The sequence below is a fragment of the Anomaloglossus baeobatrachus genome, chromosome 3 (assembly GCF_048569485.1).
Source record: "Anomaloglossus baeobatrachus isolate aAnoBae1 chromosome 3, aAnoBae1.hap1, whole genome shotgun sequence".
In the NCBI taxonomy this organism is placed as follows: Eukaryota; Metazoa; Chordata; class Amphibia; order Anura; family Aromobatidae; genus Anomaloglossus; species Anomaloglossus baeobatrachus.
This window is the reverse complement of record NC_134355.1, coordinates 114,939,532-114,952,384: the sequence shown is the minus strand read 5'-3', so window position 1 is coordinate 114,952,384 and position 12,853 is coordinate 114,939,532. Positions and strand designations below refer to the sequence as shown.

The window sequence follows — 12,853 nt, the reverse complement described above, 5'->3', positions numbered from 1 at the left end:
ATGAAGAAAGCCTCAGGAAATGAAGCCTGATGGACTTATCTTCTGCGGCAGAGGTAATTCTTACAGTTACCAGACTCACAAACCACAAATTGGTAGGACCCCAGATAATAGCCTTCATAAATGATGCACATGAAGCAGAGGCATCTCAACATCAACTGTCCGGAGGAGTCTACAAGAATAAGGCATTTATGGTCAAATTGCTGCAAAGACGCCACGACTGTGGACCGCAAATAAGAAGAGACTTGTTTGGGGCAGGTTGCAGAAGGACTGGCAATCAGTACTGTGATAATAAAGATTTTTAGTACCAACCGCCATGTCTTTGAGAGATGCAGAAAAGGTGAGCGAATGGTTTCTACAAATGTGGTGCCCACCGTGAAGTATGGAAGTGGGTGTGGGCATGCTTTAGGGGTGACAGTATGGATGATTTATTCGGACTTTCAGGCACACTCACCCAGCATGCCTGCATACTTATTTCATGCAATAAAAGGCAAAATTAATTACTTAGAAATCACACGTTATTTTCTGGATTTTTTTTTTATCCTGTCTGTCACAGTTGAAGTGTACCTACAATAAAGATTGCAGACCTCTCCATTCTTTGTAGGTGGGAAAACTTGCAAAATCGGAAGTGTATCAAATACTTATTTTCACCATTGTTTGTTTGCACTTAAAGGGAAAATCATATAAGAGGCAAAATGACAATGAACGAAAATACACTTTAAGGCTATAAGCTATGTGACCAAGAATGAGAGGGTTGGAGTTGCCATCAGATGTTTATGGCTGGAGATGAGCAGTTCCGTTGAGGTGAGGTTCACCAGCAGCAAACGAGCCTAGCCTCCACAGGCTCGATTCGGACTCGAACCCCGTAGCATGTCACTGATTGGCAGTTTGAGTCTCCGCCCACATACAGCCAGCCATAAGCAGATCACTTCTGGGGGAGGATGGGCAAAAATTTTCAAAAATTTTTGGGGCGTTGCACACTACATGTGATCGCGCTGTTGTTACCCCCAGTATGAGCCGTTCAAACACTGCAAGTGGCTCACACACGGGTGAGCACAAAGCGTACCCGAGCACAGCGTTGCTCATGCAAGTTTTGTTCGCACGTAAAATACCTGATTCCTGAACCTTGATTTTTTTATTTTGGTGTTTGGTTCTAAAACTGAACCTCAGGTTCACTCATATCTAGTTATGGCCTCCACAATCACCCAAAATATACTCAAAGGAGATGGTTTGACATGATCACAGAGTGAAGGCAAAGTATACAACAATGCTCAGCACTAGAGTTGAGCGAGTACCTAACTATTTGTACTCTCTATACTCATAACATGTACTGTCTAATACTCACGTATTCATTCTGAATAGCATGTGCAATGCAAGTCAATGGGAAAAACTCGCAAACCAACACAAATTCTGCACTATTCACACAAATAGTACAGTATTAAGGTTACTCGTTACATTGCAAGTTTTTCCCCATTGACTTGCATTGCACACACTATCCGGAATGAGTACACGAGTATTACTGCAAATTGTGATTCTGATCTGGCTTATATACCCTAGGTCATATGCAAAGGATTGTTAAAAATCCACATTTGACTTTTAGGATCGCTACTTCCAATAGGTGGTGCTGCGCTAGAGTAAGTCTCCTTTCCTGGAGAGACAATCTGAATACACGAGTATTAGACAGTACTCGTTATGAGTATAGCCAGTACGAATAGTTAGATACTCGCTCAACTCTAATCAGCACCTCTGAAACATCCTTAAAGACATTCCAGGTGACTAGCAGATGGAGTGACGTAAGAGTATGACAAGGGGGTGTAAAGTGGTCATCAGAGGGAAAGGAGGAACTTTTAAAAATCTAAAGGCCGCTTTACACGCAACGACATCGCTAACAAGATGTCGTTGGGGTCACGGAATTGGTGACGCACATCCAGCCTAGTTAGCGACGTCGTTGAGTGTGAAACGCATGAACGACCGTTAACTATCAAAATTACTTGCCTAATCGTTGATGCGTCTTCCTTTCCCGATTATCGTTGCTGTTGCAGGATGCAGGTTGTTGGTCGTTCCTGCAGCAGCACACATCGCTACCTGTGACATCGCAGGAACAAGGAACATCACCTTACCTGCGGCCGCCTGCAATGAAAAAGGAAGGAGGTGGGCGGGATGTTTGTCCCGCTCACCTCCGCTTCTATTGGGCGGCAGCTTAGTGACGCTGCACGAACCGCCCCCCTTAGAAAGAAGGCGGTTCGCCGACCACAGTGACGTCGCTAGGCAGGTAAGTAGTGTGACGGGTGTAAGCGATGTTGTGTGCCACGGGCAGCGATTTGCCCGTGACGCACAACCGACGGGGGCGGGTACGCTCGCTAGCGATATCGCTGCGTGTAAAGTGCCCTTTAGGCTTAAAACACATTTTGGTTTGTTTTACACATCTTTCTTTATTGCTGGTTTCAATATGTTTAGGTTAGTGGTTTTACGACCTTCAGTCTGAATCTGCAATGTGCACAGTGCAATAATAACAATAAAAAAGTATTGCATGAAAGGGTATGACTAAAGTTTTTACCACTTCTGACTATATATAGGAACACACACTCTGGTAACGCTAGAAACATTTTAAAGTACATAATTTAGAATTTAAAGCAAATATAAAAATACTGCACAGTCAGAAAAAAAATTATAAGAAAAAAGTAAACTATCAGAATTTCTGGTTTATATGGTAATGTTATTTCCATAGAGAAGCCTCCCTACATACGAACCATATGAAGCACTTACCACTGGCCGATCAGCATCCTTTCCCAGTCCATCAACAAGTTCCTGCGAAGGGACGGAGTCCACTGAACACTCATTAGTGTTTTCGCTTGTTTGCTCTGTGTCAGTTTAATAACACAAGAAGTTAGTACATATACAGTAAGACTTGTCTAATATAGGGTGAAAAGTTATAGGGGTGCCTTACTCCAAGTATTCTGTTAATAATACATGCAATACTGAACATAAGTAGAGGAGGAAAGCTATGCAAATGCCGCTGAGAACACCAAGTTGCTGATCTTTGCTCGGTTTCTATCTTCACACCCATTGTTACAAGACTACAATGCTAACCACATCACCATCATGTTACCACGTAATGGTTGGCAGTAAGAAAGGCAATATATACTGTGCATAAAGTCTTCATTAGAAGAGAACAGTCTTCTCTGTGCTCAATGTATACTATCCATGGTAGAAATGCAGGATGGACGACTGCTCACCTTGTAAGGAGTCTCGGCTTGACTGCTCGGCTATATCAGAAGTGCTACTACAGCGGGTAAGCTCCTGGGGCTCCTGGCAGCCAGCGCCTCCAGATTCATAGCCGGCTTCCTGCGGCTGCTGTATCTCATCCACTTCTAAAGAGTTTAAAAAGAAAAGTTAAAACTAGAAAAGTATTATATATTCTACTGTTTAAAGGAAACCGGATAAGATGACTTGACTAATGAAAGTAGTGGGGTGGCTGTATAGGGCCTAATACAACAATAGAAATGATGGCTATTCTGTAGTAAATCAATGAGTCAGCGGCTGAAGAATCAAGCAGAAGAGTCTGGAAGAGCACGGGTGCAGTCTGATGCACTCGGGGTACAGTGAACCCCCAAAAGTGGATTCAAACTCATTTGGATCTGGAGTCTAATCTTGATTTCTCAGCGTTGGCACATCAGATTTCTACAGAGTGGATATCATTTTATTGTTGTGCTAAAACCTATACAACGATATCACTAGATTCAATCGTAAAATCATCCTGACCACTTCCCTTTAAACCTATTACTATGGAAACTAATGGTGTAAATGCCACCATTATTCCCTGTTCATTCATCCTGCTTGTATAGAAGTCCTCAGACAACCAAATTACAATTTGTGTGCGTGTGCGCAATCTGGTGTGCGCGCAATCTGGTGCGCGCGCGTGTGTGTGTGTGCGCAATCTGGTGCGCGCGCGTGTGTGTGTGTGTGCGCAATCTGGTGCGCGCGCGTGTGTGTGCGCGCAATCTGGTGCGCGCGCGCGCGTGTATGCGCAATCTGGTGCGCGCGCGCGCGTGTGTGTGCGCAATCTGGTGCGCGCGCGCGCGTGTGTGTGCGCAATCTGGTGCGCACACGTGTGTGTGCGCAATCTGGTGCGCGCGTGTGTGTGTGCGCAATCTGGTGCGCGCGTGTGTGTGTGCGCAATCTGGTGCGCATGCGTGTGTGTGCGCGCAATCTGGTGTGCGCGCAATCTGGTGCGCGAGTGTGTGTGCGCGCAATCTGGTACCCGGCCGCTTGCACGCAGCCACAGGCACCCAGCCGCCCGATCACCGCACAGACAGGACCCCCAGGTACCGCTATATTCGCTTTATAAGACGCACCCCCCATTTTCCTCTCAAATTTTTGGGAGGAAAAGGGTGTCTTATAAAGCGAAAAATACGGTAATTTTATATTACATAATACCACATTGTGTTGTAAATTGTAGAAGACTTTAGTGAACACAAAAAAGGAGCAAAAGCATCTAAATCAGTTCAGACTGGACAGAAGGAAAGACTACGTTAGGTTGTAAGGTGAAAGGTGAAAGAAGATTGGAAACCTTACACGGCAGAGCAGGGAATAAGGGAGAGATAGATACAGTACCTGAAAGTTTCTGAGAGCAAGAAGCATAAGAGATACCAGGTAAGAGAGAGCTCACAGTGTGGAGGAGGTGTGGAACGCTTTTAGCAGCGGGCAAAGCCTCATACAGGTGAACACAGTTGCTGATAGATTGACTTCTCTTGGCTTTTAGAGAAGAGTAAAGGGAATAAGAAAAAATGTCAACAAAATGACCAGCACCCAAGAGATCCAACAGTAACATCCAACACAGGAATTTCCTAAGAGTTCAATACCAGGACTGAGAAAACCAAAAGGCAGACATTTCTGAACCAGTTAAGACATACAATCACAGAGGCTCTTGCTTTCATAGTTGGGTCTTTGGGGTAATATTTTAACATTTGAAAATCATAAAAATCCAAGAAAGATGAGTGTATATGAAAATCTGACCACTGAACGATGATGGGACTGATGAGGGGGAAGACATGGCAACGACCGATTGTCTGCAGTGGTCACATGTCTCTGCCAAAGGTGGAAGCAAGCAGACTGGAGGAGGAATGGTGGGGAAATCCCTCCTAGATGCATCCCATGTCTGACATGGTGTGCACCAAAAATACAGTGTGTAAATTATTGTAAATCTGTCTAACCACATATAGGCACTGTCCCTTCTGCTAAGCCATTTCAACTTCTTAGAAAAGTGCCAGGGTATGAGCGTAAAAAGTAACGAACTATTTTTGTGCGCCATAACATGCTATTATAGGTCAGAAGACTTACATAGGGTCATCATAAATCCCCTATATTCTTAAGGATAGTGTTACTACTATTATCACTATAGCGCTGCACCCATTTTAAATGGAATAACTTTTTAAGAATTACCTGAAGCCTTTTGCCGCACAATGTTCCTGGCTTTCTCCACACCGGGCGCCCCTGAGGTAGTAGCACTGCGGAATCTCATCGGCTCATGAGCATCGGGATGATTTCTCCAACTCAAAGAGAATGACCGGCCCACTGCAGCCCCCTTCTGAGGATCAGCGTAGCAGCCTAATTATAGAGGAGAACATGAAAATCCCGCAGTAATCATTCAGAAGATCGGACATCTGATAAACTGGTAAAATTCATACTTTAAAAAGTCAACCTATCAGATGCAATATGCACTAAGATCCATGAGCAGTTCTGGGTGTATATTGCTAATCCCTGCCTAACCGTCCAGTATCTAGTAGCATAGATAAAGAGATATTTAGAAAAAGTATTTCTAAAGATCTTTTATGATATGCTATTGAACGCAAGGACCAGTCACAAGGGCGTTAGTTCCCCCCCCCCTCAACTAGTCTGCCCTCTTAGCATGTTAGCACGCCCCTGTGGGTATGCTAACATGCTCCTTAATGCCCATTGCCCAGCGTCATCAACCGTGACGAGCGTGCCTGTGTCTGTTCTCACCGCCTCAGACGCTGGGCTTAGAGTCAATGCACATGATCAGAATGCCCAGCACTTCCGGCCATGCGCACAAGACCTCTCTGAAGCCAGAATACATAGACCCGGCTACATAGTGCACATGACCAAAAGTGCTGGGCATTCTGATCAAGCACACTGACTCTAGGCCCAGCGTCTGAGGCGGTGACAATGGACACAGGTACACGTGTCACTGCTGATGACGCTGGGCAATGGGCATTAAAAAGCATGTTAGCACGCCCCTGTGGGTGTGCTAACATACTAAGAGGGTGGACTAGTTGGGGAAATAACGCCACTGTGGCTAGTCCCTGGCCTCATCAGCATATCATAACAGATCTTTAGAAATACTTTTTCTAAAGATCTCTTTATCTATGCTACTATATACAGGGACAGTTAGGCAGGGATTAGCAATATGCACCCAGAACTGCTCGTGGTTCTGGTTGTATATTGGACCAGACAGGTTCCCTTAATCAATTGATTGTGCAAATGGCCTCTTGAGAGAGGAAGATAATAGGATCTCCAATGACTATCGGAAGTAGCAATCTTAAAAGTCAATATCCACTCTTTTAAAGGGCCTTACTACATGATGTAGGATAAGAAGCTGAACCAAAAACTCCATTTGCAGACAAGTGTTTTCGGAGTATTTTAACAGTAAAAAACAGGAGGACTGGTTTGGCTGGGTGAGAAGCCTCGGACAGAGAAGTCGCGGAGGTAAAGTGTCTCCTTGTGATGACTGCTGAGTCGGTATAAGGAAACTTCTAGACCAGGCCGATTCTCATCCCAGGTTTGACAGCACCACTTCCAGTCCAGGGCACGACACACTGAGTCAGTGCTTTCTCAGTTGGCATATGACTGTAGGGACAGTCTAACTACTCATTTCAATGGCTGAATCAGCCTCCCGATTACCTTCTTGGTCACAGGCAATGCATAGATTAGAGGAGACTGGATCAGCTATAGATGCAAGCAGTTAGCCTGCACCCCTCTTCTCACCTTCCAAATACCATGTTGTTTCAGCCCTTCAGCTCCAGTGGTGCCTGCACCTGGTTCACTAGTCATACATCATTCACATGCCACTGGAGACAATCACTAGCCTCAGAAATATGTGCCGTTCATGCCAGCCTCACCACGGAGGCCAGAAACTCCCTGCATCCATCACATAAACCATAGACATTAGGTCATCACTGCAAGACTAGTGAGGAGATCTCTGGAGCAACAGATAGCAAACAAAGAAGATATGGAAGCACAGCAAGCCAAGATCCTGAAAGCTGAGGCAATGATCGTAGAATATAGCTTTTTTAATTGGGCAAAGAACTACCTTCATTTGTAGAAATCAGCATATATCTCTTTAAAAATGATAATCCACTATCTGACAACCCCTGCCTAATCAATGCATGACTACTATTAAAACAATCCATACTCCCCACGCACAGGGATGCCATCCAGTGATGTCAGCGCTGCTATTCCTGGGGAGTGGTGCGACATTGTGCCACATGCAGGCTGTAGCTGCTGTTCAGACTGTGCTCCAGTCCATCAATATTTTGTCAGGTTGGATGTTTTCTCTGATGAAAAAGCAAGAGATACAGCTGAACAGCGGCCGCTCATTTACTGCAGCCTAGAAGTGACGCAACAACGTCACTCTCCAGGAACGTCCGCACAGACATCACTGAGACGGCACCACTGCGGAGGAGAGTATGGATTGTTTTTTAGTTTAGTTGTGGACATGAATTATAGGGATTGTCCAGGTGTGTGCTAAAGTGGATATGGGAGTCTTAAAGAGAACCTTTCACTACAGTTTTGTTTTTAACAATATAGAAAGGGGCTGAGGAGCGAATTAAAACTTTTTTCCTTTCTCCATAACTTTGCTGAGATATGAACTACTAAAGTTTAGGGGGCATAATATGCAAATTTTCCCTTTAATCAAGGGGGCGATGAGAGATTCTTCTCTTTCTCCCCTCTATGACTGTGCCCAAATCATAAGAAGGCAGAGTCATATGGAGGAGGGCCAGAACAGGCAGTCTCAATGTGATCCAGTGTAATTTCATGAATCTCCTTGCAATGATCTTCACTGCTCCGGCGCTCTCGTCCAAATCCAGCGCTGTAATGTCAGTTAAGGCAAAGTCACACTAAGCAACATCGCTAGCAACATCGCTGATGAGTCACACTTTTTGTGACATAACAGCGATCTTTCTAGCGATGTTGCTGTGTGTGACATCCAGCAACAACCTGGCCCCTGCTGTGAGGTCGTTGGTTGTTGCCGAATGTCCTGGGCCATTTTTTAGTTGTTGGTGTCCCACTGGGCAACATGTCTAAAAGGTGGCTTTACACACTGCAACATCGCAAACGACATCGCTGTAACGTCACCGGTTTTGTGACGTAATAGCGACCTCCCCAGCGACATTGCAGTGTGTAAAACACATCAGCGACCTGGCCCCTGCTGTGAAGTTGCTGATCGCTACAAATCGTTCAGGACCATTCTTTGGTCCTTTGTTTCCCGCTGTGCAGCATGATCGCTAGAAAGTCTCAGTGTGTAAAGGGGACTTAAATGTGCAGGCAGCAGGAGCCGGCTTCTGCGGACACTGGTAACCACGGTAAACATAGGGTAACCAAGAAGCCCTGTCCTTGGTTACCCGATATTTACCTTCGTTACCAGCCTCCGCCGCTCTCACTGTCAGTGCCGGCTCCTTGCACATGTAGCAGAGTACACATCGGGTAATTAACCCCATGTGTGCTGTAGCTAGGAGAGCAGGGATCCAGCGCTAAGCGGTGTGCGCGGCTCCCTGCTCTCTGCACGTGTAGCTGCAGCACACATCGGGTAATTAACCCGATGTGTACTGTAGCTAGGAGAGCAGGGAGCCAGCACTAAGCAGTGTGCGCTGCTCCCTGCTCTCTGCACGTGTAGCTGCGTGTGCTGGTAACCAAGGTAAATATCGGGTTGGTTACCCGATATTTACCTTAGTTACCAAGCGCAGCATCTCTTCAGTGCGTCGCTGCCGGCTGGGGGCTGGTCACTGGTTGCTGGTGACAGCTCACCAGCAACCCGTGTAGCGATGCTCCAGCGATCCCTGCCAGGTCAGGTTGCTGGTAGGATCGCTGGAGCGTCTGACTGTGTGACCTCTCACCAGCAACCTCCTAGCAACTTACCAGCGATCCCTATCAGGTTGTATCGTTGTTGGGATCGCTGGTAAGTTGTTTAGTGTGATGGTACCTTAACACCATATCAACAACCAGCAACTAGTTGTCGACTCAGAATTCAGTGACGCAGGCGTGGTTTAGCCTTTTCTTTACAACGCCCTCTTCAACTCCGATTGGTGGTCACAACTAAGCAACAAGGTCTCACTTCCGTCCTTTGTTCACGATCACATACTGCTTTTCGGATCATAGTAGAGACCTCCAGGCTTGCGTGCTGGTTTGCGGATCTTTATTTCATTGCAGCAGCGATCCCGCTAGCTGTCTGCATATCACAGCCCGGAGGACTCTACTGCGATCTGCAATCCAGAACCTTTGGCTGGAAGTCACAGGAAGTCACCGCCCAGTCACAACGCACTTACGACTACCAATAGGAGCGGAGAGGGGCGCGGAAAAGGCAACGTAGTACACGCCTATATGTTGTTAATCGTTCAATGTGACAGGGTCTCAGTGACCAACGATGTTGTTGTACAAGTTGTTTATGGATCGCCAGATCGTTGGTGCGTCGTTGTTAAGGTTTGAATGTGTGACATCTCACCAGCGACCTCCTAGCAACTTACCAGCGATCCCTATCAGGTTGTATCGTTGTTGAGATCGCTGGTAAGTTGTTTAGTGTGACGGTACCTTAAGTGGTGGGAGTGAGGAGAGTCCTCAGTGTAGTCAAGTGAGACATCTAATTTCACCAAATCATGCTGAAAAGGCCTGTTCTCAACTGTTCAGGGTGCGTTTGTAATTTCTTTCCTCTCCATGATGCAGCCATCCTATGATTGGACAGCATCATAGAGGGTAAAATGGAAATGTCCCCGGAGAAAAAAAAACTCTGTTAATGCAGCCTTGAGTAAAGCGTAAATCAGCATGTTAGGCACGTAAACATCAGGGGGCCATATCTTTACATCCATCCTACACATATTTCTCCTGACTTACCCTTTCCCCTCTGTTTCTTCTCCTTTTGCTCACTCAGTTTGTCCAAGGGTAAAGTGGTCATGTCCAGTCCATACACTGTCCGTGCTAGCACCGCGGTGAGCGAGTCCATGATTTTGGACCACTCACTGATTAGCTCTTCCCAGTCGGTGAGGGAGGACAGAACGCTCAGCAGCTCATCCCACAGTTCCCGAGAAATAAAAACACTCAGATTGGCTCTGATCCACGCTACAATAAGTGTCTATGATAAGAAAAAAAAAAAAAATTGTTACCTGGACAGTAATTGAAGAAAAGAAAAAAAAAAAAAAAAAAGAAGATACTGATAAATGTGCCTGTAGAAAGAAGATATATCTTTGTACCGTGTTAGCCAGTAGAGATAACTTGTTTTTTTTTTTTTTTTTTATTGCTCCATTCTATATCCTGTTGTGTATAAATATATGACTCTTCAGATTTTGTGCTATACGGAGCCTGATGAAGAGACCTGAGAGTCTGGAAAGCTTGCCATTATTACCATCTTTTCAGTTAGGCATTAAAAGGTATGAACCACTGAGGATTTCAGTTCTTTTAAACAAACTTTTTGTAGAAAGAAGGACATAGCTAATGAAAAAACACAAGCATTTTAAAGGGGGTGCAATGACAAAACTGAGACAGTCTTTATATCACATGATGCTTAAGGAGAACCTGTCAGGTCCACAGTGCACCCAGACCCACAAGCAGTTCTGTGCATATTGCTACTCCCTGCACAACGGTCCCAGCAACTGGTAGCAGACATAAAGAGATCTTTACAAAAACTTTCTAATGAACATTAATGTGCATGACCGGAAGTGCAGATGACTTCTGATCATGGGCAGTGAGAGTCTTTGAAGACAGGACACATACACCCAGCGTGAAAGGAGCTCAATGCTAATGAGTACAAAACCGCTAGCATGTGCGAATTTGTATTACATTGCCACAACACTGGGTATTGTAAAGCAGGTTATTGCGCCCACAAAGGCGTGCTAACAAGCTAGGAAGTCCGACTAGCCAGGGGACTAATGCCCTTGCGACTAGTCACAGCCCTCATTAGCATCTCATAAATGATCTTTAGAAATACTTTTTCTAAAGATCTGTTTATATATGCTGCTATATGCTGGGACTGTTAGGGATTCTAAATATGCACCCAGAACTGCTCGTGGTTCTGGGTGCACTTGATATCTGACAGGTTCCCTTTAAAGGGGTTTTCCTATCTACAGGTATGTGCGAGTGTTTGTGCTGCAATTATTTATTATTTTTACCATTCATTTGAATGGGTGAAAAACGCTGCAAAAATAGTTAAGAAATTGACGTACGGCAGATGTGAGACTGCTTCAAATCTGCAAGGGAAAAAAAGCAATATGTGCAAGAAATGGTATAGTAAAAAGCTGTGTTTTATTGTGGCGAAACCATGTATGGGGGGGGAAAAAAAATGCAGCAAAAACACAATCTGTGTACACACCCTAAGAAGAAAAATGTGCATTCTGTGACTGAAGACTGCTGAATTGTGACAGTGTGCACATACGTGACCGCACAGTCACATGGGTAATCATGACAGTGTGCACAATGTATCCGGTCACGATTCAGCAGTCTAGTCACAGTCTGACTGCACACTTTGTTTTTTATAGACATTTAGAAGTTAACAGCAGATATGTATGCTGTGACTGATCATCAAATCAAATGCACAAATATGTGACATGAGCCAATAAGACTAGATCTAGCTCAGACAATGGCCAATATTACACCACTTTGGATAGATATAGGCACAGTAAGGGGTACTTTGCACACTACGACATCGCAAGCCGATGCTGCGACGCCGAGCGCGATAGTCCTCGCCCCCGTCGCAGCTGCGATATATTGTGATAGCTACCGTAGCGAATATTATCGCTACGGCAGCTTCACATGCACTCACCTGTCGCTCTGGCCGGCGACCCGCCTCCTTCCTAAGGGGGCAGGTCGTGCGGCGTCACAGCGACGTCACACGGCAGGCGGCCATTAGAAGCGGAGGGGCGGAGATGAGTGGGACGTAAACATCCCGCCCACCTCTTTCCTTCCGCATTGCAGACGGGACGCAGGTAGGAGATGTTCCTCGCTCCTGCGACTTCATACACAGCGATGTGCACTGCCGCAGGAACGATGAACAACATCGTACCATAGCTGCAGCCAAAACAATGAAAATGACCGACACTACACTGATCATAGGATACCGACGCTTTTGCGCTCGGTAATCGTAGTTAAAATGATTTACACACTACGATGTCGAGAGCGACGCCGGATGTGCGTCACTTTCGATTTGACCCCACCGACATCGCACCTGCGATGTCGTAGTGTGCAAAGGGCCCCTAAGGGTATTCCAAACAACTGATGGCACCCTTAAAAAATTGTGAAGGCTGCAGCCCACTGTGGCGGTCCCAAAGAAACTGTAAACTCACCCGGAATAAGACCCCAGCAAGATCCTGAGAGAACACGTCCTTTTTTGAGGGATCCTTTGGTTTCTGAACAACGGCTTCTGTTATTCGCAGTAATATCTGTAACATCTGCTCCCTGTGCAAAGAATGCAAAATAGAAGGAAAACAATGAAAACCAATATGACAGACATACAGATGGACAATTTGGAGCCTCCAATTCTCACATTTGATCGGAAACACTGAAAAGCTACAAACACAAATCTCTAATAATCAATATTCATATAAAACATGGACAAATCGCTTTCCTCTCCCTT

The 12,853-nt window shown here is 45.4% G+C and overlaps 1 protein-coding gene across 4 annotated transcripts in view; it reads right to left on the bottom strand.

Moving 5' to 3' along the window:
- The window catches only part of LOC142296126 (ral GTPase-activating protein subunit alpha-2-like), a 487,199-nt gene that overhangs the window by 322,113 nt on the left and 152,233 nt on the right, over nucleotides 1–12,853 (bottom strand). For 3 of the 4 annotated variants that reach the window (XR_012751590.1, XM_075339383.1, XM_075339385.1), the window contains exons 14-19: nucleotides 12,564–12,675; nucleotides 10,123–10,360; nucleotides 5,440–5,604; nucleotides 4,612–4,752; nucleotides 3,234–3,368; nucleotides 2,764–2,858 (exon numbers count right to left, since the gene is read on the bottom strand). Coding sequence is in view for 3 of the 4 variants with exons in the window: in XM_075339383.1 (XP_075195498.1) it covers nucleotides 2,764–2,858; nucleotides 3,234–3,368; nucleotides 4,612–4,752; nucleotides 5,440–5,604; nucleotides 10,123–10,360; nucleotides 12,564–12,675 (886 nt within the window). In the remaining variant the exon portion in view is untranslated. The remainder of the gene's footprint in view (nucleotides 1–2,763; nucleotides 2,859–3,233; nucleotides 3,369–4,611; nucleotides 4,753–5,439; nucleotides 5,605–10,122; nucleotides 10,361–12,563; nucleotides 12,676–12,853) is intronic. The other variant, XM_075339384.1, reaches the window with a different exon arrangement.